Source organism: Callorhinus ursinus, unplaced genomic scaffold (genome assembly GCF_003265705.2).
Source record: "Callorhinus ursinus isolate GAN/ISIS: 27379988/994484 unplaced genomic scaffold, GSC_fseal_2.0 scaffold10, whole genome shotgun sequence".
Lineage (NCBI taxonomy): Eukaryota > Metazoa > Chordata > Mammalia > Carnivora > Otariidae > Callorhinus > Callorhinus ursinus.
The window spans coordinates 48919659-48943798 of record NW_027397072.1 but is presented as its reverse complement, the minus strand read 5'-3'; the positions used below and the strand labels follow the sequence as shown (position 1 = coordinate 48943798).

At 44.1% G+C, this 24140-nt stretch overlaps 1 protein-coding gene across 2 annotated transcripts in view; it reads right to left on the bottom strand.

Annotated features, from left to right (window-relative positions):
• Positions 1 to 24140, bottom strand: part of TACR1 (tachykinin receptor 1) — a 154226-nt gene that overhangs the window by 72204 nt on the left and 57882 nt on the right. For both annotated transcript variants that reach the window (XM_073897484.1, XM_025867639.2), the window contains one exon: positions 2624 to 2818. In XM_073897484.1, the coding sequence (XP_073753585.1) occupies positions 2624 to 2818 (195 nt within the window). The remainder of the gene's footprint in view (positions 1 to 2623; positions 2819 to 24140) is intronic.

The window sequence follows — 24140 nt, the reverse complement described above, 5'->3', positions numbered from 1 at the left end:
TTACCACTGTATCCATGAGCATTTTACACAGCCTGAGTAGATAAAATCTGATGCTCTTCTCCAGACTCATTTTTTAAGGTTAAAATAAAAAAATAAACGTATGGTATTGTCTTTTTCTGATTGACTTATTTCACCTAGTATTTTACTCTTCAGCTCCACCCATTTCGTTGCAAATGGCAATATTTCCTTCTTTTTTTATGGCCAAACAATATTCCAGTGTGTGTGTATATGTATGTGTGTGTGTCTCATATCTTCTTTATCCATTCATCTTCACTCATATGTGGAATTGAGAAACAAAACAAATGAGCAAAGGGAAAAAGAGAGGGAGAGACAAACCAAGAAAGAGACTCTTAACTATAGCGAAGAAACTGATGGTGACCAGAGGGGAGGGGATGGGGAGATGGGTGACATAGGTGAACCCTTAGCATGGTGAGCACTGAGTAATATATAGACTTGTGGAATCACTACATTATACATCTGAAACTAATATAACACTGTATATTAACTATACTGGAATTAAAATTAAAAACTTAATAGAAATAATAAAATTAAAAAAATAAACACATAAAAGAAGAAGTTTAAAAAATCATGAAATAAACAATGATGGCAAACCTAACCATGCATCCAGTACAGCTACCCTAAATTCTCATTGCAAGGAAATAAGACAATCCGGCACATGCTGTATTGAGTCTCAAAGGGCTTTCTTTAATAAGCATAAGACAGCAAAATGTTCAAGAGTAAAACTTTAAAAACTACTATTTCTTGGGCAAGACTCCAGAGATCTGTGGAAATACCTTTGTTTCCATGTTAAACTTAGAATTTGTTGGAAGATAAACGAACTGTATTTTGAAACAAAACTGTAGGAAGGTAACCAGACTTGGAAAAGATCATGAAAGCCAAGAGCTGAGCTACAGTCCATACAATCAAAGGCGGTTTCTAAGCAGTTTATAGAATGGGCTTTAATTCACAGGGCTTTCATTTTTCCCTTTTGAGGGAACCTTCTGGCTGGAACATGTTCAGGGGACCTGTACAGCTTGTGAAGCTATGTTCTTTCTCCTGCTGAGACCCCACTCAGGCTTGTAGTTTCATTTGGAAGAATAATTTTCAATGTTTCCTTCTAGGCTGAGCATTAATCCCCCCACTGCTTGATGGATTAAATCCCACTGCCTGTGTCTGGAAGGCAAAGTCTGGGCTTTATGTATTGCTTGCTGGCAAGCCCCACTTCCATGCTCCATGGAACAGGTACAGCCTCATAACTCTCTGCAGCAGGCTTTAAGACACTCGGATCTTGGGGGTCAACAGGTAGTGTTTTGTGTTACCATCTAGTGAGTTTAAAGGCCTGTAATGATTCTACCGCTATCTGATGAATTTTGTTCGATAACAATGTCTTACCTTTCCTATGGCATTTAATAGCTTACAAGGAGAGGATACATTATCTCGTTTGTGCTTCATAGCAGTTGTTTATGGGAAGCAGTGCTTTGTTGCTTTCAATTTTAACAATGAGGGGGGACTGTGATCCTTGCCCAGAGTCACATAACTAGTAATGGCAATCTTGTTATTAAAACATAGATCACCTGATTATTAACACCAGTGTTCTTTTATGATTCACATAATAAACCCGAGATAGGAGGATTATAGAGAACTTTCAAAAGGACCCACATTATCAATGTGCTCTGAGCCCAGAAAACTGATGGTAATATAAATGTCACATTGCCACTTACCTGAGCAGAACAAAACAAAGAATAAGCCATTTCAGTGTTGCCTCTAGGAGAAGTCTTGGAGAAAATTGCCAGGATTTCTTTGAAAACCCTTAAATGAGATCAGTCAGGGCCCCGAAGATAAGCAGGCCTGCTTTGTAGGGAAACTTGTAATTCATAAGGTCTCATTGTACTGGCTTTGCCTTCCCATGCATTTTGAATGTGCATCTTATTTCTCCACCTAGAAAACCCTGGATGATAGGTGCTGTGGCTTGGTTTTCCCCAGAGGCACATCCTGAGATAAGGATTCAAGTGCAAGTGACTTAGAAGGAGAAAGAAACACCAGTAGGGAGTAGGGCAGTGATACAAGGAAGGGTCTGTCATTGAGCCAGCTGCCGCTGGGGTGACTGGGGAGCTTCACCCCAAGACAAAACCTTGGATACAATGTAAAACACACACCTCAGAGACATCCCACCTGTGGGCTGAGGGAGCTGGGGTGCTCATACACCAGTTCCTATCTGTTGTTGAGAGCTGCTGGGAGCAGGGGATAATTCCCCCACCTCTGGCATGCTGAGCAAGAGGGCAGAGCGGCGTTCTGTAGGTGAGGAAAGAGCTCCCAGGCAAAGCAATGTAGACACTGGTGGGCCAGTCACTGGTAACCCACGGAGGAGATGGAAGGAACACCTGGATGGTAGGCTATAACAGGAGCCAGGTCCTACATTTTTCTAATTTTCATTTGAAGTCCAGAGTAGTATTTGGGAGATAAAAGTCCCTTGATAATGATGGATGCATCAACCTGATATCAGAGTGGTTATGAAGAAATGCTTGTAGAAAGACACTAAATCCCAACCAACAAAAGAGCATGGAAAGAAAGAAGAAACAAGAAAAGACAAAGGAGGCACCACTGGGGAGTCATCCCTACTCACACTTTCTCGTAAATCTTGTCGGGATGCTCTGGCCATTCAATCATACACACCACTCTGTTGGGCATGGTCTCTGTGGTTGAGTAGTAGCCCTGGGGGAAGGCCAGTAGGAGAGCCAGGACCCAGATGACACAGATGACCACCTTGGTGGCCGTGGCTGACAGCCGGGGCTGGAGGGGATGGATGATGGCCATGTACCTGGAACAGAGAAGAAAGAACATATTTTTGATTTGGTCACGAGAATTTGCATTGGTGATTAGCATTGTGCCTACCAATGAAAAATTCCAGGGAAACCTTTGACTTCTGATGATTTTTATTACTATTTTCTGATCCCTTTTGCATATTCTATCCTTAAATTTTATGACTCCTAGGACATAAAACCCTAAAATCCATAAGAAAAGACAACCAGGTTTTTAAATATTTAGAACCCATCTAGCAACATTCCAGGAGAGACATTTTCATTGTTAGAATGCTCATGCTTGGGGACATGATAACCAACTATAGATCAGAGGGATAGAGTAGAATTAGAAGGACAAGAAAAATGTTGTCAATTTATTCAATATAAAGGCTGTCTTTATCCTTTTTGGATTAAGGAATGATGTTGATAGAAATAGTGGTTTTTAAAAGTTCTTATGTGGCAATTGAAAAGGCTAACAATCTTATATTGGTCTCTACAATTTGAGGAACAGTGAGTGTGTGTGTGAGAAAGCAGTAGCCTAAGAGAAAACATCAGCTCCAGGCGAAATCTTCATCCGTTCTTTGAACATCTAGAAGTCAGTGTGTGGCTAACAAGGCATGCCTCACGGGGAGAAACAGTCTCCACCTGCTGAGACAGACACACTTGGGTATATTAAAGTCCAGGGTGGATGAAACCTCATTTGCAGGGGAAGAAACATGAATGATGACTCAGGACTAGGAGCCACTCCCCCATGTCCTCTCACCCGGGATGGAGCCCTGAATGAGTGTGTCCACACGTTTGAATTTGTGCCATCTCTGAAATGTAGCAGAGATCTTAGGAATAATAAATATTCCAATCAACATTTCATATCAATTATAATCACATCAATTCTGAATCCTCCGTTTTAAAAGGCATCTTAGTCTGTGTATTTTTTCTTGCAAAGTTTATGGATCGATCCCTTAAAATATGCATTCTTTGCCAGAGTAGAAATTATGTCTCACACTGCCTTTGGGGTTTAAATATTATCGGACAAAACCTTACATTTGATTCTCTGATATGCAGGTATTTCTGGCTTCTGTGGGACGGAATGACCAATGGAGACTTCGGAAAAGAGCAGATAAATAGCAGCCCAGCTGTCAGCTGGCTGCACATAATTCCACATAATTCTCTTTCTACACCCTTTGGACTCCTAGGATCTGTGGGCTAGAACTGGGGCCACCGTTACAAGTAAAGCAATTTCATTCAGCATGTGCTCTACAAATTTGCACTGGGCACCTGCCGCATGCAGAACACAGTTTTTCCTTCTCGGCTCCAAGCTTCTAATTTCTCTGGGGTGAGTAGGCGCATAAATAGGCAACCACAAAACATGACAGTAGGATATGTGACCTCAAGTGGTAATCTGATAAATGCCTTAGAGCCTTACGGAGGCGGCAGAGGTAATCAAGTCTTGGTATGGCAGGGGGACTGTTGGAGGCACTTAAACAGGTGCATTTAGTTGGATTTGGGACAAGTCTGCTGGGCATCCAGCTTGAAGGGAAAGAAGCGTTCAGAGCCTTCTCTTCCTCGTGTTATGATCAGATCTGACTCCCTGTCTGGGAAGCTTGATGGCTCAGTTTTTGTGAAGGCTTCTTTGAGTGACCTTTTACAATTCTAAACTTTAAAACACCTTTCTTCACATTTTCTTGCTAGTGACCTGGGTTTTCTTCTCTGGTCTTTTCTAGTGATGCCACTGAAGGTGTTCAGTGTGTGGAGGTTGGATACCAGGGTACCTCAGGTCAGCCTTCACATATATGATCAGAAGTGATAACCTTCAGGAAGAAAATCCTCAGAATCTCTTCTTTCTGCCTCTTTTGGAAAAAATCGGCAGGCAGTCTAGAAGTCAGGAGAGAGTGGAATTTGGAAGACATTTAGAACAGATATTTTGGTGGGGGTGAGCAGTAAGCCATAAATCTTTGGGCAAGTTTCCTCGGTTGAGTTGATGGCCATAAAGCCTATCATTCAGCTATTGTCTAGAGCACCAGAAGGGCAAAGACAATTCTCAAAATGCCGTGAATCAAACACTGTCTGTCTTCTTTAGGTTACTCCAAGGGACCATAGCTGCTTCCAAGGGGGTCCACTACACAATAGACCTGATGACCTTCCATCCTTGGGGTGGTCTCCTGAAAAGAACCCTGAGATGTCCTGATTTCCCTCCTGGATCTGCCTCTTTCTTGCTGCCTGAAGCCAATGGAACACTGGTTTCCTCTTCAGTCATGGAGTGGCGGTGGACAGGGAGTGCAGAATCAGAGCCAATGGAAGTGAACTGTACAGCTACTAATGTCCTTTCTAATTCGGTGAAGGGCTGGACCTAGATGGTCATTAATTGTGCTTGCATTAATTGTAGGCTGGCTTACTGGATCATTTCCCAGAGGCAAGATCTTCCCCCTACAAAGCTGGACACCTAGCCATGCAGATGCCTTTCCTTGCCAGCACCATCCAGGCTTCTGCTCTCACTGTAGCTGTGCCTTCTCAGGCTCCACAGGAGCTTGAGGAGACTGCACAGAGGAGAATGTGTTAATTACATTGCCGCCTTTTAATATTATCTCACACGCCAGATTTTAATTTGCTTTTAACTCAGGACAAGCATTCAATCTTAAATAAATGCACCTTAACACCCATGCCCATGCCCAAATTGGCAATACACCATTCAAAATCTAATGTGACTGGGGCTTAAAGGGAACTGCATCAGCATATTGGTGCTATAGCTCCAAATAGGTTGCAGAAAGTCATATTTTAACTTTATTGCAAAAATTACAATTTGGGAGCCCATTTCAGTTAACTCTGCCATTTCTTGTGTGGAGGAGCCATTTCAGTGACAGATGAAAGTGTTACCTGCATAAAGCCAGAGAGAATACAAAAGATTGGCCCTAAAAATTGTATTTTCATTTGTTCAAAATAGAGCCATTTGTAAATCTTTCTCTATGCCTTTCTTCTTTTTTACCTTTCTTCCTTCTTTCTTTGGCAATCCTCACTTCTGGAGCTTACATGACATGCTTCTTTCTTATTCACCCCAAATCTAGTACCCCTGGGATAACTTGTCCATCAGTGGATACATATTTTCTTTCCTGCTGACCATTCCTAGCTTGGATTCCATTAACATACCTTTATATATTTATTTGTAACCACCCTGAACAATTCTTGCTTATTCAGTTATGACTGATCATTGAGCAAGTGCTGCAAGCCTTAGGAAAATGGATTCAATAAATATTTATTGACTGCATTGTGCTCAAGAGACCAGAAGGCAGTCAATGAAATGTCTTTCTGGTTTACACATTAATCATCAGGCTGCCAGAGAAAGGGGTCCGGGGGCTGTGTGGGATGTGGATTATGTTCTCCAGTTCAGGTTGTTCCAGTCCCATGGAGGGCCGGTTGCTCTGATTTGAATTGTATGTGGCCTCCCAGCTCAAACACCTGAGGTGCTATCTTCCTCTTGCATGATAATGCTTTATAAAAAGAACTCTCCATAGAGTCTCTGAAATCTGGCAAAATATAAGGCTGCACATTTTTTTTTAAAGGCAGAGTGAAACAATCTTATTGTGAAAAAGAATCCAATTTTCTGATAGGCCCCAGTATTCTCATAACGTCCTCTTATACCAGCCCTAAATCACCTGGCAGAGAGGATGTCTTTCCTCTGCCAAGAGATCTCACCTCCCAGGCTCTGCCTCCAGTTCCAGTCCCCACTCTCCCTCATCCCCACTCCCTCCCTCCCAGGATGGTTTCTGTCAAGGGACTACATCCCCCTGGGTTCAAATGACAAAGAATAGTGACAGCTGAGAGCATGGCTGCTGTAGTTTAGCTCAAAGGTTGGCGAACTTTTCCTGTAAAGGGCCAGATGGTAAATAATTCTAAGCTTTGTGGCCCAAACAGTTTCTGTCGTAACTACTCAATTCTGCCTTTGTAGTATGAAAGCAGACAAGGCAACTGTTGGGCGTGACTGTGTGCCAATGAGACAATTTACAAAACTGGTGGGGGCCCTGCTTGGCCTGGGGCCACAGTTTGCTGATCTTTGGTCTAGTTGATAGGAAGTGAAGAACAGGAGGAATAAGAACCATAGGAGAACATGGTCTACTCTTCAGAAACACTCTAGCTTTGGCAGACGGAGGACTCTAAGATTAAAGCTCATTGGGTGGATAGATCTTATAGCCCACAAGGAATTAGTAAAGTGGTCAGCCGCCATTCATGACTCCAGAATCTAGCCGCTTGTCTGAGTACAGTGGTCACTAACCCATGATGTTTTTACTCCTTGATCTTCTGGCTCGTTCCTACTTATTTGTATGGCTTGGCCCATTTATCATGTCCTGTGACTGGGTTTAGGTGCCCTGCCTTTCCTGCTGTGAAGATCTCTAACCTTGTGTGGACCACATTTCAGTTTATTTGCCTATCTACCTTGTCTTAATTCATCCTTGACAGATCTTTTGCAGATGGCCGTTGCTGTGCCTTATTGAAGCTGGTTTCCTTGGCTTCCCTCAGTGCCCAGGACATAGTAAAAACTCAATGAAAGCTTAATTGAATAAATGAATATGAAATTTCTTGGTATATAGCAAGGGCTCCATAAATGGTCGTTGAATAAAAATAAATGCAGTAGGAGAACTACATTCTTACTCTACCTTCATTCTTCCCAGTCTGGACATAGGTGAGACTACTACAGGGGAATAATTATTGCTCAGTGTTTTCTATCATACAAACATCCAGGATCATCCTGCAGGAAGGACTTCACTGGACCTGGGTCTTCAGAATTTCCCATCTCTTGACATTAAGCCCTTACACAAATTCTCAATAAGTATTCGTTGACTAACTTCCACACTGACCACTATGTAGAGAATTCATTCTCACTACGTGGCATCCCCCTCAAGCTCTTCTTCCGAACAAGAGGCTGCTCCATCCTTTCCCCTCCTACTTCCCACCCCATTCCATCTCAGAGAACACCTGCTGGGGCATCAGTTGGGGTTCTCTCCTAGGACCTTTCTTTAATCATTAAAATCCTCATTTAGACAGATCACATGACCATAACTTTGTCCACTCAACTAAGCTCAAGCATCATGCAACTATAACCAAAGAGGCCTTTGAGCAGCCAACAGAAGTGACCTGAAGTTCACATACTACTGAGACATTTTTGTTAATAGCAAAGCCCCTTGAGTCCCCACCACTGTGTTATGCACAGTTCTAAGAAGCACGAGTTTCTGGCCTCGCAGCCCCACATAGAGTCACAGCACTGTCAGATTCATTTTAAAAAAGTGCCAGCTGACAGCAATGGCACGCACAGTCAACAAAACCATAAGAAATAGATGCAAAGACAGATGGAGCTGAGAGCCTGGGACAATTTAGAGTTAACTGAAGGAGAGATGTAGCTAACTGATGTCTGAGCCATCCTGCCCCATGTGTGATCGGAGGATCCATGTGGTCCAAAGGTGATTCAGATATAGAGTCTCCAGCCAGGGCTGCCATAAAAGTACACATGACTAAGCCCTGAAACGAACTATGGGGGAAAAAAGCAGTAAAGATCCAAACCAAGTACAGTATCCTAAAGGCTTCTGCCTGTAGAGGTGGGGCCAGATTTGCATGAAAACTTAAAGCAGGGGCAACTGAGACAGAAGGGTGGGGTGAGAGGGGGGTTCAGAGAATGGCATGTTCCCACCTCCTCCTCCTTGTCCTTCAGGGCAGCCTCTCTTCACCCACAGACATCCTTTATTCACCAGATAAAGGCAGGATCCTGTGAGTGAGGCACTCACTGTTGGTTGTACAAGTGCAGAGTTGGAGCTTGTCTTTTGATATTCTGCTAAGTGTAGATTTTTTGCATTCATTTTTTATATTTTAAAATATTTTTTATTTTGATTGCTGAATTATTTGTGCCACCTTAAATTTTGCACCCAAAGTGAATGCCTCACTTGCCCTCCCCTAATCCCAGCCCTGATAATATTGCCCACTCAAGTACATCAGGTGGGATAATCACTGACGAAATGAGGTGCACTTGGACTCAGGTAGTGGTGGGACTATTGTTCAAAGCTGCCGGTGCCTTCAACCCCCTGATAAACAGTTAGTTATGCTGTGTCCTCTGCCTGCAGCCTTGTAATGCCCAGGTCACCAGAGCATGGGTGGCAGGGTTGATGTGAAGCCTGGAAAATTATCACTAACATGAGCAGAACGGAGGCTGAGCAATTCTACTGTATAATTTGGACACCCTTGCTACTGTGATTTTGCCTTTTATTGTACATGCAAATCCACGACTATTTATTTTATTGACTGATTGGCTGACAGTGCTTTCTTACTTAAAAAAGTTCTTTGATAGCAATAAGTTATAAACAAACAAAAGTGAAAGTTTAATGAAAAACTATAGGCTTGATTTCTGCTTTTCATTAAAATTAATGATGAGTGTGTGACCAGCACAAAGGGATTGTAGACATTTACCTTCTGTGGAGCCTCAGTGTTACCACTGAACATGTGGAAACCAGAGGACACCAATCTGCTAAAGAAGCAGCAACATCCACACCAAAAAGTTAGTAGTTACTTTAAGCCAAATGTGTCCAAAGACGTTGACATATGCAGTGAAAATGGTGTGTTTGCCCATTAGTCTGTGAAGCATGACTTTTCATTTAGATTAAATGACTGTTCTAAATTAATTTCACTAATTTTCATTTCTAATTTTTCTTGTGCATGTACAAAAGATCAAGTGACAGCTATTAGTGTCTTGGCTCAGTTAGCAGAAGACTTGGCAAATAGCTAAACGATTCTAATTTTATATCAGTCATCAGATTTTTCAAATAGGAAATCAGGTAATTTCAATAATCGTTCAATTCTTTTGTAATCTAATTCATGGAATCAAAGTTTTGGGAAGGAGAAACAACTGACATAGTGAATGTTATCATGAATTCATTTCAAATTTTGACAGTGAAGATAAATTGTTTTGTTTTGATACTAATATGAATACAATGTGGTAAAAATAATGTCCTTATGAAAATAAGAAACCTATGGAACAGAAATATACTTGGAGACATATAACTTGCCAAACAAGCTCTGGTATTTTACTAGTTAAAATAGAAGCTGAAGTTGTTGAAATTCACAAAAATTTTTGTAGGTGCAGAGTAACTGAACTAATTTTTTTCTTTTTTGGTAGTAAAGTTGGTGATGAATACAAAAGTATACTTCAATAGGATTTTGGAAGTGTTTAAGCCTTTGACAAACTGTTTTGTCAGTTTGTGAATTAACCTACATAATAATACTAAACTTTTTGCATCTGAATCCTCTAAGTCTTGGTTGCATTTTATTTAAAATTAATTGAATATCTTTAATCAAATATTTTTAAAAAAGATTTTGTTTATTTATTTGAGAGAGAGCAAGAGAGATCACAGAGGGAAAGGGAGAGGGAGAGGGAAAAGCAGATCCCCGCTGAGCAGGGAGCCTGATGCGGGACTCAGTCCCAGGACTGAATCATGACCTGAGCTGAAGGCAGAAGCTTAACCGAATGAGCCACCCAGGTGCCACTTAAATGCAAATCTTTTTAATGGAACATCCCAAAATATGAGCTTCTGAAGCTTTTAGAAAATGATAATTTTTGAATACAAATCTGGTAAGTAAAAAGACACTGAAATGTATCCCTATAAAGGCAAGAGAGGAACTGCACAAAGTAAACAATGAAAGCTCTAAAGTGTGCACAATTTAATTTTGGAATTCTTGAATTGCTCTTAGGAATATTTTCACTTGTTGGGAAAAATCTTTTGATAGATCTCTATTTTTTAGTAAATAATTTGTACTCTCTCTCAGAATGGACTGGTATGAACTTGGAGTAGACTGTAAATTTGCAGTATTTAAATTTGGTAAAACATTAAAAAGAAACAGAGAGACCCCTTTTTACTAACTTAGACAACTTAGTTTTTTTCTCTTAAGTGTGTCTTTTTGTGTCTTTGCGCTACATTCTGGATACTTATTTTGGACCAATCTTCCAGTTCATGGACTTTCTCCATCATATCTTATCTATTATTAGAACTACCTATTAACTTACATTTCAACTCTTATAATTTTTCATTTTTATAATTTTGAGTTGCTTATTTTTCAACATGTTTGGTCATTCTTTATATTTTTCACTTGGTCCTCATATTTTCAAGCTTCTTCTTTATAGCTTCTTTTTTTATTTCTTTATACATAATACACAGAGTTTATATTCTGTCTCTATTAACTCCAATAACTTAAGTCTCCCTGGGTCTGCCTCTGCAGGTTCTCACTCACATTGATCTGTTTCATTTTGACTGCATCCTGCTTATTTTCCTTGGAACTTTATCTGTGAGAATTCATTGATGCCTGGGTGGAAGGTAGGTTCCTTCCAAAATTTGCAGTAATTTCTGCCAAGAACCTGGGAACACTTCCAGGCTGGGACCACTGTGAACTAGATTTCTGTGTGAGATTTTTTTTTTTTTAGATCAATCAACTGATATGAATTTGGCCTGCATACCCATGTGTGGACTCCTTTTCTGCTGCCAACTTTCAGATTTTTTTTTCTATTTACTCTGCACCAATGTTAGAGATGAATAATTTTCCTTATGGTCCCTGGGAGGGCAGGCATTTATTTACAGGTCTTTTTTTTTTTTTTTTTTTTTTTTTTACACTGAGGGTATAGCCCTTTGCTTCTCAACTTTTAAGAAAATTTATCCTGTTAGACAACCCACGACAGGCAGGTCCTACGCTTTGGGTCTTAGCCCAGTACCTTAACTTGAGAGTCAAAGTCAAGATCAAATATCCTCAAAACAAAAACTAGCTTCACTACTCTGTCCAATAATTAGAATTCCTGCCCTCATTTAAATTTTTACCTAGGGCGCCTGTGTGGCTCAGTTGGTTAAGCGACTGCCCTCCGCTTGGGTCATGATCCTGGAGTCCCGGGATCGAGTCCCACATTGGGCTCCCTGCTCAGCAGGGAGTCTGCTTCTGCCTCTGACCCTCCCCACTCTCGTGCTCTCTAATTCTCTCTCTCAAATAAATAAAATCTTAAATTTTTTTTTACCTCAGTATTCCTGACTTTCTTGCAAGAAAATGAATGCATTTAAGAAGTTTGCATGCATGTATAGTATCGTATCCAGAATTTTTTAATTTCAAGATCATCAATCAGGATATCTAGCCTGCCATTTGGCTGAAAACAGAAGTTCTGATCTTATTTTTATTTTTTATTTTTTTATTGTCAAATTATTTGGTGTAAAAATTCAAAGAATACAGGAGGAGATAAAGGGAAAGCCTCTCTCTTACTCTGTTCCCTTTGAGAAACACCTAGCTAAGGTACTGAGCATTTGAGAAGTGCCAGGCTCCATTCTCTGTGCTTTCTGTGTATGAGCTCATTTTACCTTTCGCCAACTCTTTGAGGCAGGCTGCTGTTATGACCCCCAATTTCCAAATGAGGAAACAGACAGAGAGGTCAAGTAACTCATCCCCCAAGTGGTGGGGCTGGGTTTGAACTTGGCCGTCTGGCTTCTCTGCTTTGTTTTGTCCTCCCCCCACTCCACCCTTTTGCTTTGCTTTTATATCATGGCACTATCCAGGACTCTCAAACCTACTGCCAACAATGGGTGCGGTCTTCTCTTCTCTACACATATAAACCTGTATATTCATGCCTTTTTTAATTGTTGTATTCTTCATTCAATAAACATATGTGATCCCCTTTGATGTGTCAGGTAAAAGCTCAGTATCTCTCTGTAGTGAAGGAGTCTGTCTAGAGGGAGAGGTTTATACTTGTACTGTAGTGCAGATGCAATGTGTTGTGTGCGGCAGGAAAGTTACAATGTGTAGGAGGCATGGAGCAGACGGGAGGCCATTTTGGCCTGGGCACAGAGGCCAGGGAAGTTTCCCAGTGGAGGTGGTATTTAAATGTGACCCTGAAGGATGAGTTGGTGTGTACATCTATACAGAGCTGTATGCAACATACTTCCCTGGAGGAGGCAACAGCATATAGAAAGTCTGGTGACCTGGAAAAAAATGGCTTGTATATAATCACTTCTAACATTTTATGAGATGCTTCTCAGGAAGAAGCAAGGAATGCATCTTCTATTCTTTTGAATCTCTGATAGGGCACAACATAGCCCCGTGGTGACCACCCACTCACTGACTTAATGTCCCCCTCTATTAAGCAAGCAGATGTTGGCCTCTGAGTTTGCTCCTTGCAGATCTTGATGGGAAAACAAGGATAGAGGATTGAGTGAGGAAGGATACGGTCCTGTGGTCTCTGTTGATGACAGTGCCCAGAGGGGATGCTAGCCTCCAAGGGAACATATGGAGGATGCTGGGACCAGCGATGCCAAACAGAGCCGGAGCCCAGGAGAGACAAACATGCTTTCCAGAAAGTAAACATTCCTCAGGCCTGTGTTTACAGACCACCCGGTGGCCTGTCCTGCTGCTGATGGTGGGCTTTCTCTGTCTGCATTGCCGGAGCGGGAGACCCTGCCGCCTGAATTATGATTTTCCTCTTCCCAAGGAGTTCTCCGCACAGAACATACCTCTTTTACCCTCCCCCTTGCTCTTACTGCCTTTTCAGCTCCTTAATCCCTCTCAGAGTGATTTCTCAGAGCGTCAGTTTTCTCCTAGTGAAGGAAGGACATCTTTGTAATGCACACACCCAGAGGCAACTCGGTGTCTTCTCAGAGGCTCGGTGCCTAGCTTAAGCCCGGGCACCTGGCGCAACACACATTTCAACTGCATAAACCATCAGCGCAACTGCCTGGATCCCCGGTCAAGTGCCCAGAGGTACTCAGATGGCAAAAGGCCAATGAGGCTGCAGCATCAGCTTAGTCGCCGTTGTCTAGAAGGGAAGAGCTCAATTTACAGCTTAAATAGTATTTCATGGGAAAAATATAAACAGGAGCAGTAGTGTTCATTCCCCACAGTTCCCGTGTGTGAATTCCCCTGAGACATTTAAGCATGGCAATTGCTGAAACGTAATGTCACAGGCTGGTGAAGGGGCACTGAACTTTGGCCAACTACACAGCAGACCCTCTTAGGGTTTGCTGGAATGAATAGTCTCCCTGCAGCAGACCCCAAGACCCCGCTTCCCTGGTTAAGAGGAGCCCGATTCATCCCATCCTTGTCCCCGAGGCTTCCCCTCCACACGGCATCCCGTTTCACTGCCTTTTTTGCAAACCTCATTTCTGAGACTCACTAGAGGCCCACCAGAGAGCGACTGTGATACCGGGAACTAGCGGGGTGTTGTCAGAGGAGCGGGCACATGGCCTGCGAGTGTGGGCGTTGCACAGGAGAAAGCACCTTCGCAAGCGAGAAGGAGGCGCGTGGAGAGGGCAGGGGCTGACAAGACAGGGGCTTGTGGAGAGGCGCCGGCAAGTCATCTGACAGGGCACGGCCCACCGCCCCACACTTCCTGAGTCCCCTGTCCAGCCTTCTTCTCTGGCCTTCTGAGGGGTGGTTGTTCCCTTGGGACGTGTAGGTCTGAGCTCCAAGGGGCTTGGCCCTCACTTCCTTCCCATAGAGCCCAGGCCAGAGGCCTTGGCATTGACACTTACTGGTGCCACACAGTAACAAAACCCAAATCCCCTTGGACTAGGAGTCGGAGAGAACTGACTTCCAGTTTTTAAATTTTTTCGGCACTGACTGGTGTGAGCTTCTGGCAAATCATCTCCTTTCCGAGACTTAGTGTCCTTACTGGCGAGCAGTTTCTATAGATGTTCCATGAGGTCAGAGTGCAGGTTTGGCTGTGAGTCTTGGCCCAGAGGTGCCTCTGCTCCCAGCTCCCGAAGGCTGTCCCTCCTTCACCCCTGTCCCACCTCACAGGACCTCTCACCCCATGGCTCTCAAAGCCCTCTCACTCCCACCAGAAAGGGTCACTTTCATAACAGGGGCTTTCACTTTTCCAACTCATGTGCGCATTGTGAGGATCAAATAAGAAAATAAAAAATTAAGGGCTTATAATTACTAGAGAGGCACTGTTAGGCAGACTCCTCAGACAGACCCCAGAAAGACAGGGCAAAAAGGCAACTCATCCAGATGTGTTCTGTCACCTTCGGAGCTTTTGAGAGATCATGGACAATGGTGGGTGGATGACAGCAGAGCAGAGCCTGGCTAACTCTCTAGGGAACCTGTGGTGCCCCCACTGGCTCAGGCAGGGACCTCAGCAGATAAGGATGTCCTAACTGCCAGTTTATATTGTCCCTCAGGGGAAATTGATAGGTCTACCGTAACTCCTAACTAGAAGCCCCTCAGGCCACGGATCAGGTGAGTATGTCCATGGTGTTTGCATGCTGATGGCACACGGGACCTCAGTGACTATGGAGGCTGTTAGGGTGGGGAGGGGAATTAGAGGTTGTTTAGTCCGGTCCCTTCACTAGACACAGGAGGACACCAAGCATGAAAAATCAAGGTCAAGTTTAAGGCCAAGTTGTGCTTAAAGCCAGTGGTGGCTCCGGAATTTCTATATTGGAAGGGCTAGGGGAAGAAATTGGGTTGAGGGAAGGTGGGGCGACTTTAGAGAAAATTGAAAAAGTGTCACCTGTTTAGATCAGAAAATAGGAGGGAGGAGCTATTGCAGCTGGGAGAGAACTAAAGACACTCGGGTACCCACACAGCTTCATGCCCAAGAATCTGCTTTCCTGCTCTTCTCTACTAGATGTGGCCACCTGAACATTTTTAGGTGAGGGGGGAAGAAGATAGGTCCTTCTGTGTCCACAGCAATGAGCCCACCCTCTGGACTAGGCAGGACTATCCCCGCCCCTGCCAGGGTCACGGGGAAGCACTTTCAAGGAGCCGAGTGGGGTCCAGCCTTGGCAATGGATGCTCACTGTAAAGAGACACCTCTCTTTTCATCTCATGCCCAGATTTAGAAGATCAGGAGAGTGATTTCTAGCAACAAACTCATTAGTACCAACCTCTATTACCAAAAAACAAATTGGAGGGCTGATTAAATTCACTAAAATGGGATTTTCCTGATAAAGGTGACTGCAAACAGAAAAGACAATGATTTATGCCCAGCTTTGCAACACCCTGGGAGAGGGTGTGTGTGAAGGGATTCTCTCTCTCTCTCCCACTGAGACTTGAAGGGCTCTGACCTTCTGGGACCTTTTCTGTGCCTAGGCGACAGGTGTCACAAACAGATTAAAGACATTTGTTTGAACAGCTTCAATGGCTTTGTTTGTTTCATGACTACCCAGCCAGCTTTGAGGTCTCTATTTCCTTGCTTGCTTGCTTGCTTGCTTCCTTCCTTTTTTTTTTTTTTTGTCTATTTGCTCTGAGTGGTTGCAATCCCCTGGTTGACTAGCTGACTGACCAAGATGGCCATGGGTCACTTCAGGAGCTAGTGTCTTTTTTTAAGATTTTATTTATTTATTTATTTTTGGACACAGAGAGAGACACAGTGAGAGAGGGAACACAAGCAGGGGGAGTGGGAGAGGGAGAAGCAGGCTTCCTGTGGAGTGGGGAGCCCGATGCGGGGCTCGGTCCCAGGACCCTGGGATCATGACTTGAGCCAAAGGCAGATGCTTAACCACTGAGCCACCCAGGCGCCCTGGGATCTAGTGTTTTAAAAGAAGCTGGATGGTTTATATTCCACGTGGTTCCTGGAATCTCACTGCAGCCCTGTCACCAAGCCTGGTTCCCCACCTGAAATGAAATGGGACTCTGCTTCAACAGATTTGATATATATGTATTTTTTAACATGGTGGGGTCAACATGTAGAAATGTTGTTCTGATATCAAGTAATGTGCAGAAAATTACTTCTCCATCCCCAAACCACCCCCCGACTCTTGCCTACCTCTCTTGGACTCCATCTTTAAGGGAGGGTTGGTGATGATGTGAGGATGAGAGCTGGGGTAAGGTCCAGAAAGGGGATGGAGGAGTCCATTAAAACACCTGGGATAATAATGGTTGGATTTCTACTAGTGCCAACATGTCTTTGCTGTCACGTCTCATCCATTTACGGCTGTTTACTTCTGGGTATCCACTGGGTCAGATACCACCCACTCCTCCTCTGGGAAAGCAGTGCACCCTTCAGAGTCTCTGAGCACAATGCCTTTTATATCAGATATCCAGTTCATCATCCTCTGGGATATGATATCTAATCACTGTCTAGAGCAGAGCCAGCTGGTGGACCCACCCAAACTTTTGTTCTCTCCCTCAGCCTCAGTAACAAAACCTTATTTGAGTCATGCAAGTTCTGGCTAAACAGATGTAAGCGGAAGGTTGTGTAAGAGTTCTAGGAGAGAGTACCTTTCTCCCTTCTCCTCTCAGCCTTTTTTTGCTGCCTAAGACATGGGTGCAATGATTGGAATCTCAGCGGTCACTTTGGACCATGAGGTAATGTGAGAATGGAGGCCACGCATGGGAGAGCAAAAGGAGAAGGCGTCCAGGTGTCTGATAGTTTCACAGAGCCATCATACCTGTTCTCCTCTGGCCGCTGCCTTTCAGGTAAGTCTGGCATTTGCACGCCTCTGGCATCCTTACAATGTCAACCTGCCTCCCTCTGGGATTATTTTATGTAATAGAATAAACCTTTGTGTGTTTAAAAATAGTAGCCAGGCCTCAGTTACTCTTTGCTGATGTGAATTCCAACTGATACCAGAATTTAGCACTTGTAAATAACAGAAACTGGAATAAGCCAGGCTCTATGGCAGGGTCTGGGGATGCAGAGGCAGGGATCATAAATACCACCCCTGATCTTAGGGAGCTCTAGGTGAAAGATGGTAATCAACTAAACCTACAAAGAAATGTTCAATTATAGCTGTAATAAGAAGAAGGGCCAAAAGATTATGTAATAAGGGGGATCTGGACAGCCTTGGGGGTCAGGAAAAAGTCTCTGAGGAAGTGACATTTGAGCTGAGACCTACAAAGTGAGTTGGATCTGGTAGGTGAAAAGTGACATGGGAGTGGAGTCATTCCAGAGGGGGATAAGGAATAGCATGTGCAAAGGTCCTGTGGTGGGAAAGAGACTGGTATATTCCAGGTACTGGAGCACAGGCAGTGAGAGGAAGAACGGTGTGAGATATGATAACAGCTAGTACCACTGGCTGCTTACTCTGTACCAGCTGCTATTTTTAAGGGTTTTACATATATGAACTCATTTAATCTTCATAACAACCCAAAGAAGAAGCTATTATGACCTACATTTCACATATGAAGAAACTGAGTCACAGGGAGATTAATGCATCCAGTGTCATATTGTTCCTAAGCAGTGTGAATCTCCGGGTAGCCTAATTCCAGAGCAGTGGGCAGGGTGGGGAGGTGTCTTTACCCAGATGGGAATGGGAAGCCATTGTATGTTCCTAAGGTGAGAAGTAGGGTGGCCAGGTTTACACCTTGAAGAGGCCACTCTTGGTGTATGACAGCTTTGGGGTCATCTTAGACCTTCTGCCTCCCATCTTCACGACCTCCCAGGACACGTACTCAGTAGTGAGAGGCAGAAGAATGATGCTTGGTGATAACACTACAGTCCCCTGTATCCTATGTCCTCAGGGTTCTGTTGCTCAGGCCTCAAGAAGAACTGCAGAAAGGACAGGCTGCCAAGAGTCTGAATGAAGTGTCTGCAAGCATTAAGAAGTCCATCCGCCATGCCTCCTTGCTCAGATGGGAGGAATGAGCAGAAGCAGGCTTCCCCTTCTCTCTGAGCCATGGTGACAGCCTTGCGCCCGGGACCAGGGGCCTTGGAGGCTGCAATGGCTCCGTGCTTGCTGACTGGCCTCCCCTCAGCCCCCTTGCAGAGTGTCAGGACTAGATCACTGCCTCCGCACCGGACTGCTCATCAGTTAGCCAAGGAACTGCAAACAAAAGCTAGATGCCATCACCCTTCTTTAGATCTACCAAATCAGAATTTCTGGGAGGAGACTCAGAAATCAGAATTTTGAAGAACTCCCAGGCTGAAGCAGACCACTTCTAAGGCCTCTTCTTGCTCCAAAATGATGATTTTTGTCTTTCCCTCCATTTATGAAATGAAAGAAAAAGAGGAAGAACGAGCCACAGCGGTAGGATGCTTTATCTATTTTCCATTGCTGACTGCTCACCCCAGCCCTCTGAGGCTGGGAATACCATCCTCACTGGATGGATGGGGAGGCTGGTTCAGGACATTTACTTCCCACTCAATGCCTCATACTTGATAAACACTGGAGCCGCTGTTTCTCTAAAACCCAGTCTCCTTCCACTGGCCTGGGTCGGGCGGTGGGGGCAAACGTTTTTTTAAAGGGTCAAACAGTCAATATTATTGATTTTGTGGGCCATATAAGTCTTACTGCAACCACTCAGCTCACTGTCACAGAGTGAAAGCAGCCACAAGCAGCCTGTCCCAGTGACGCTTAGTATATAAAAGCAGACGGCTGGATGGATTTGGCCCTTCAGCCGTAGTTTGCCCACCACTGCACTCAACAGTTGAAGTGTTAATTTAGCCTTCCAAAGGAAAGGGAAATGAAATGAGCGTTTGTTTAAACATGCAGCAGAGGATGTCTGAAAAATGGGCTGCCCAGGCATCATGCTGGACGCTTCAGGGCTTTTGTGTCCTCTAAAGGTGTTGTCACCTAGGTATTATTGTCCATATTTTACTCATTAGGAAATGGAGGTACAAAGCAATTAAATGATTTGCCCAAGGTCACATTGCTAGTGAGGAGCTGGGGCACGGGGTGCATCTCCAATGGGCCTATTAGGCTGGAGGCAGGGATCTGGTGGGATTTGAGCCCGGGTTGCCTGACTCCAGCACCTGCAGTTTTTCTGTTAAAATGAGAGCAGCAAAGGAGAGTCTGTGCTGGGGGCCTCCCTGCTGTGGCCACGAAGGTGTAGCTATGGGTCCGGTTACCTCTGTCTGACCCAAGGGCTTAGGCCTTTTCCTCCCTGCTCTGGGAAGTTGTGTAAAGCGTCATCTTCTAATGCACTTGGGCCACACTGAGTCCTCCTCTCCCCCACCCCGAGAATCGGGAGCTATGGTACACGAAACCGAGTATTTTAGAGCTTTCTTCCTCCTGTATATAAACAAGTAAATCATCAGTGTTCAATATTCTGGTAACAAAGCAATCTCCTTCTTGTTGAGCTGAAGATAAGGGATTTGAGAGGCTCCACTAGGGGAGAAATAAGAACCCGAATTGTAAGTTTATTTGAGACACAGCCAAGATACTAACATCTCATTCAGAAGGGGCAAGCAGTGAGGCCAAGAGGTAGATACTTTTGGACATTAGGTAACACAAGAGCCCTGGTCAACATCTCCCAACAGATGAGAATAAAAATGTGGCCCATTAATGCTAGAGGCACACCCAGGTTGTTAATGGGAAGAGAAAACCTATAATTCAGAAATCTGTTTTTGTTCCTTCTAAATCAACATATTTCCATTAAAACGAAAATTGAAGTCCTGTGATATGGAGCAGTCATTTTCTGGATTCTGTAAGATTATCTTTACCTTTGCAGGCCACAGTGGAAAGGGAAAGACTCAATCTCACCCATCAGCTTTTGGAAGTCTGCAACTTCAAATTTTTTTTTAATTTTATTTTATTATGTTAGGTTAGTCACCATACTATACATCGTTAGTTTTTGATGTGGTGATCCACGATTCATTGTTTTCATATAACACCCAGTGCTCCATGCAGTACGTGCCCTTTCCTTAGTATTGTAGACATCTATTGATCAGGAGCAGGGGCTGGCTGGGTGGTCTGGGCCTGCCTTCCTCCTACTCAAGGTAATTTGGAAAGGCCAAGATGACAGTGGGGTGCAGGAAGTGGCACCAAAGAGTTCCATTGTGTTTTGTTGTTGCTTGTTTTTGTTTTGTTTTGGAAAAAGAGCAGAGGCAGGTAAATGTCCATCTGGAGAATTGTTTTTCAAAAGTCATTATAAGGAAAAAGGAAGCAAAATGTGCTTGCGAAGTTGACAGGCAGATCCTGAGAGGCCTGTGCTTTCACCGAACAGGGGACAGAGCTGCTTTTGTCTGCTTGGGCACTTCCTGGCTGGTCTGTCTGAGGAGATTCTGACAGGGAGCTCTAGAAAAGGCTGTTCCCATATTCTGCCAAACCAATCCTGCTTCTGCCTTGTAAGATGCAATTCAGGGTGACCCTCAAGGAGCCCTTCTCAAGGCCTTTCTTTAATCACTTGTATCATTTTTTTTACAGAAAATGAAGTACAGCCTGAAAGCCTGGTGTCCAATGGCTTTATATCTTGTCTGTACAATGAGACCGTCAACTCCTTGAGGACAAGGCCAAGTCGCATGTTATTTGTGCATTCTTTGTGGTGCTGGCAAGAAGGACAGCAAATTCTGAGGATGCATGAGTCACTTGAGAAGACTCTGCTCTGCCCTTCAGTGGTCCAGATTGATCTGGATCAAACTCTCAGTTTTTATAATCTCAGCCCTACCCATGATACATGTGGAGATTCTCAAGGTCTCTCTTCTCACGGTTCCTGTTGTGGCTATTTCTTAAATGCATACATTATTTCTTTTTCCTCCTCAGGCACCTGGATGCAAAATTCTCTCTTCACTGGTTGGTGAATCTAGTAAGAATTGGGGATTTAGAGATCACACAAGGGGCCCTGGGTAACTCACATCGTCTTGTTGGCCATCTCTTCCTCTTTCATCCCCTCTTGGATTGCCCCAGAAACCTCAAGTCATTCTCCTTTTAGAATATGGAACCCTCCCAGCTCCCCCAGCTTGCAAATCCACATCTACTGGGTTTCAGCAGAACAAAGCTAACTCAGAACAGGACCCATCTTCTTCAGAAAACAGTCAGAGCTTTAAAAGATAAACTTTCCTAGCTACATCAAACAGGACTTGCCTCTCCAACAAGAATCCCTCCTTAACAGAGGTGCTTTGCAACACTGATGACTTTATCTGAGAGCAGGAAGCTCAAAGTCTCCATGCCAGGGGTGGGGTGGGGGTGGGGTAGGGGGTAGTGGTGGGGTGTGGTCTGGTGGGTAACTGGGTGGACTCTAGATACCTGAGAGCACAGGAGACAGAGCTGTGTCTGGGATGGCTTAACCTCATCCAAGTGTGGAGGCAGGGGCATGGACTAGATGTCTTGTACGTTCCTCAGTAAATATCAACTTATTCTCATCACACGTAGTCTGGAGGACCAAGGAAGTAGGAAAGAACAAGGGAGAAATGCTGTCAAGCTGTGCCTTTGCCCTCCCACTGTTCAGTGTACAAATACTTACTGGTCCTCTCTCAGGCACTCTGCTAGGCATTAAGACTGCAGATGAGTGAGGTATGAGCCTTTCCCTGAAGAGCTCTTCTATGTGCTGGAAATGTGTTACACCGTCTCCCCATGAGGAGTCCTGGATATCCTAGAAGGTAGCCTGCTTGGTCTGTCTCAACAGTCTGGTTTTCATACCTCCTGGAACTGCGGTGTACTTGCTAGACTGGACTCTGAAGTTTCCTGCAGCTGTAGACCCCACTGTCTGCTGTGTCCCACCACGAGTCCGAGCCCAGGCCTGTGGGCTGCTCTCTACTGTTCTGCAACATTTACTGTAGTCTACTTGGTGCTTTCATATATACTCTTCCATTTTATTCTCATAACAACACTGTGATGAGCCTCTTTTACCCCTCTTTTATGGCTGAGGACCCTGAGTTTCTGAGTGGTTAATGACTTGCCTAAAGTAACACAGCAGTTGGAGGCTCTTGGAGGGGAGTTGGGCTCAGTCCCAGCATCCTCAACCTTATTCCCATGTCCCGTCTAGCACATTATTAAGTCCATTTAAAGTGTGGGCACAGCTTTCTGGCTGTTCATTTTTTTCATTCTTCATGACAATCCTCAAGCCAACCTTAAAGTTGCCGAATGTTTAAGTCTCAGGAGAAGGCTGTTACAATATAGTCCCTCTGATCTCCTGAGCCTCCTTTCTCAAGAAGACAGAAGGTTCACAGTGAGCTTGGTGATGAGTGTGGTATATGTTGCCAAACTAAAAACAATGGCTCCTGTCTCACATTTAAGCTCTTCAGGTAAGTCCCTGAAAGTCAAATGAAGGTGGGTAAAAGCAATGAGCGAGAAAGGATGAAGACACCTAAGAGGCTGGAGGCTTCTGCATTTAGGGAAGAGGCGATTCAGTCATTCATTCATTCTTGTAACACATTTCTCAATGCCTGGAGCTGTGGACACAAGACAGGGTCAGTGGACAAGGTGCCGGAGACACATCTAATGGAATTCCTGGCCTATTAGAGAGAGGAGGGCATGCTAGCCAGAGGGGAAGGTGAGTTAACCAGACAGGAGGGCACGCTAACCACAAAGGACAGGTTAACGAGAGAGGATGTTTTATTAACCCAAAGCTGGCTGGTCCTCAGAATCACTTCAGTTGTTTTATACATATATGGATTCCTGGACCCTCCTAGCTAATGAATTAGAATCTTCCAGAACCATCATTTGTATTGAGAGTAAGCTCCCAAGTTGATTGCAATAATCATGGCAGTTGGGACTAAAGCCTCACAGGTACATTGTAGAGAAGCCTGCACTGGGAGCAGTGTGGATACCAAGCGTGGGTGGAGGGTCCGTTGGTATAATTCCAGGCTTCCTAGAGGAGATGATTTCTGAAGCAAGCCTTCAGAATTGCAATAGAGCAAATAAAGTGCACAGGGATGTTGAGAAGGGGAAAGGTGGAGGGCTTTCAGGTGGAAAGCTCCAAATGAGCAGAGGCCCTGTGATGTTAATTACCACAATGAGCCAGGAGGTCTGGTCTGGCTGGAGCCTGGGGTACAAGAAACAACAAGGTTAGAGAAAAGGTCAGAATGTGGGCTCCATCTCAGGTAGCCTTGTTAAACCCACCAACAAACTTGAATTTTACCCTCTTTGACATGGATGACCATTCAAAGATTTAAATCAGGGAGTGAATTGATCAGCTTTAATTTCAGAACAATTACTTTAGAATTTCTGGAACAAGATGGAAATTTGAGCCCACACATTTAACTCTTCTCTTTCTAAAATTTTCATGGAAATAGCCAAACAAATAAAAAAGGGAGAAAAATCAGGGAAGGGTGCCTTCCTCAAATCCCAAGTGTTGACACTTTTTGTATTAGTTAACATTGACTGAGGCACTGTCTGGAATGTTTGGCATCACAGTACTCCATGAGGGAGGTGCTATCATTATTCACACTGATGGGCTATTGTTTTCTTCTATTACAGATGAAGAAACCACAGCACAGGGAAGGTAACGAGGTCCATCAGTCCCATAGCTCATGGCACAGCTGGTATTTGAACCCAAGGAGTCTGGCTCTAGCGACCAAAAACTTACTCACAACATTATACTGCCTAATATATTGGAAAAATATTGTGCTAGTAGTCTGCTTTGACTTGTGGACCAATGTCCCCAATTCTGCACATATGATGGAGAGGTTGATCCAGGTGGTGGGCATATGTGGTAAAGAGTGCAATCCCGGTAACTTCCAAG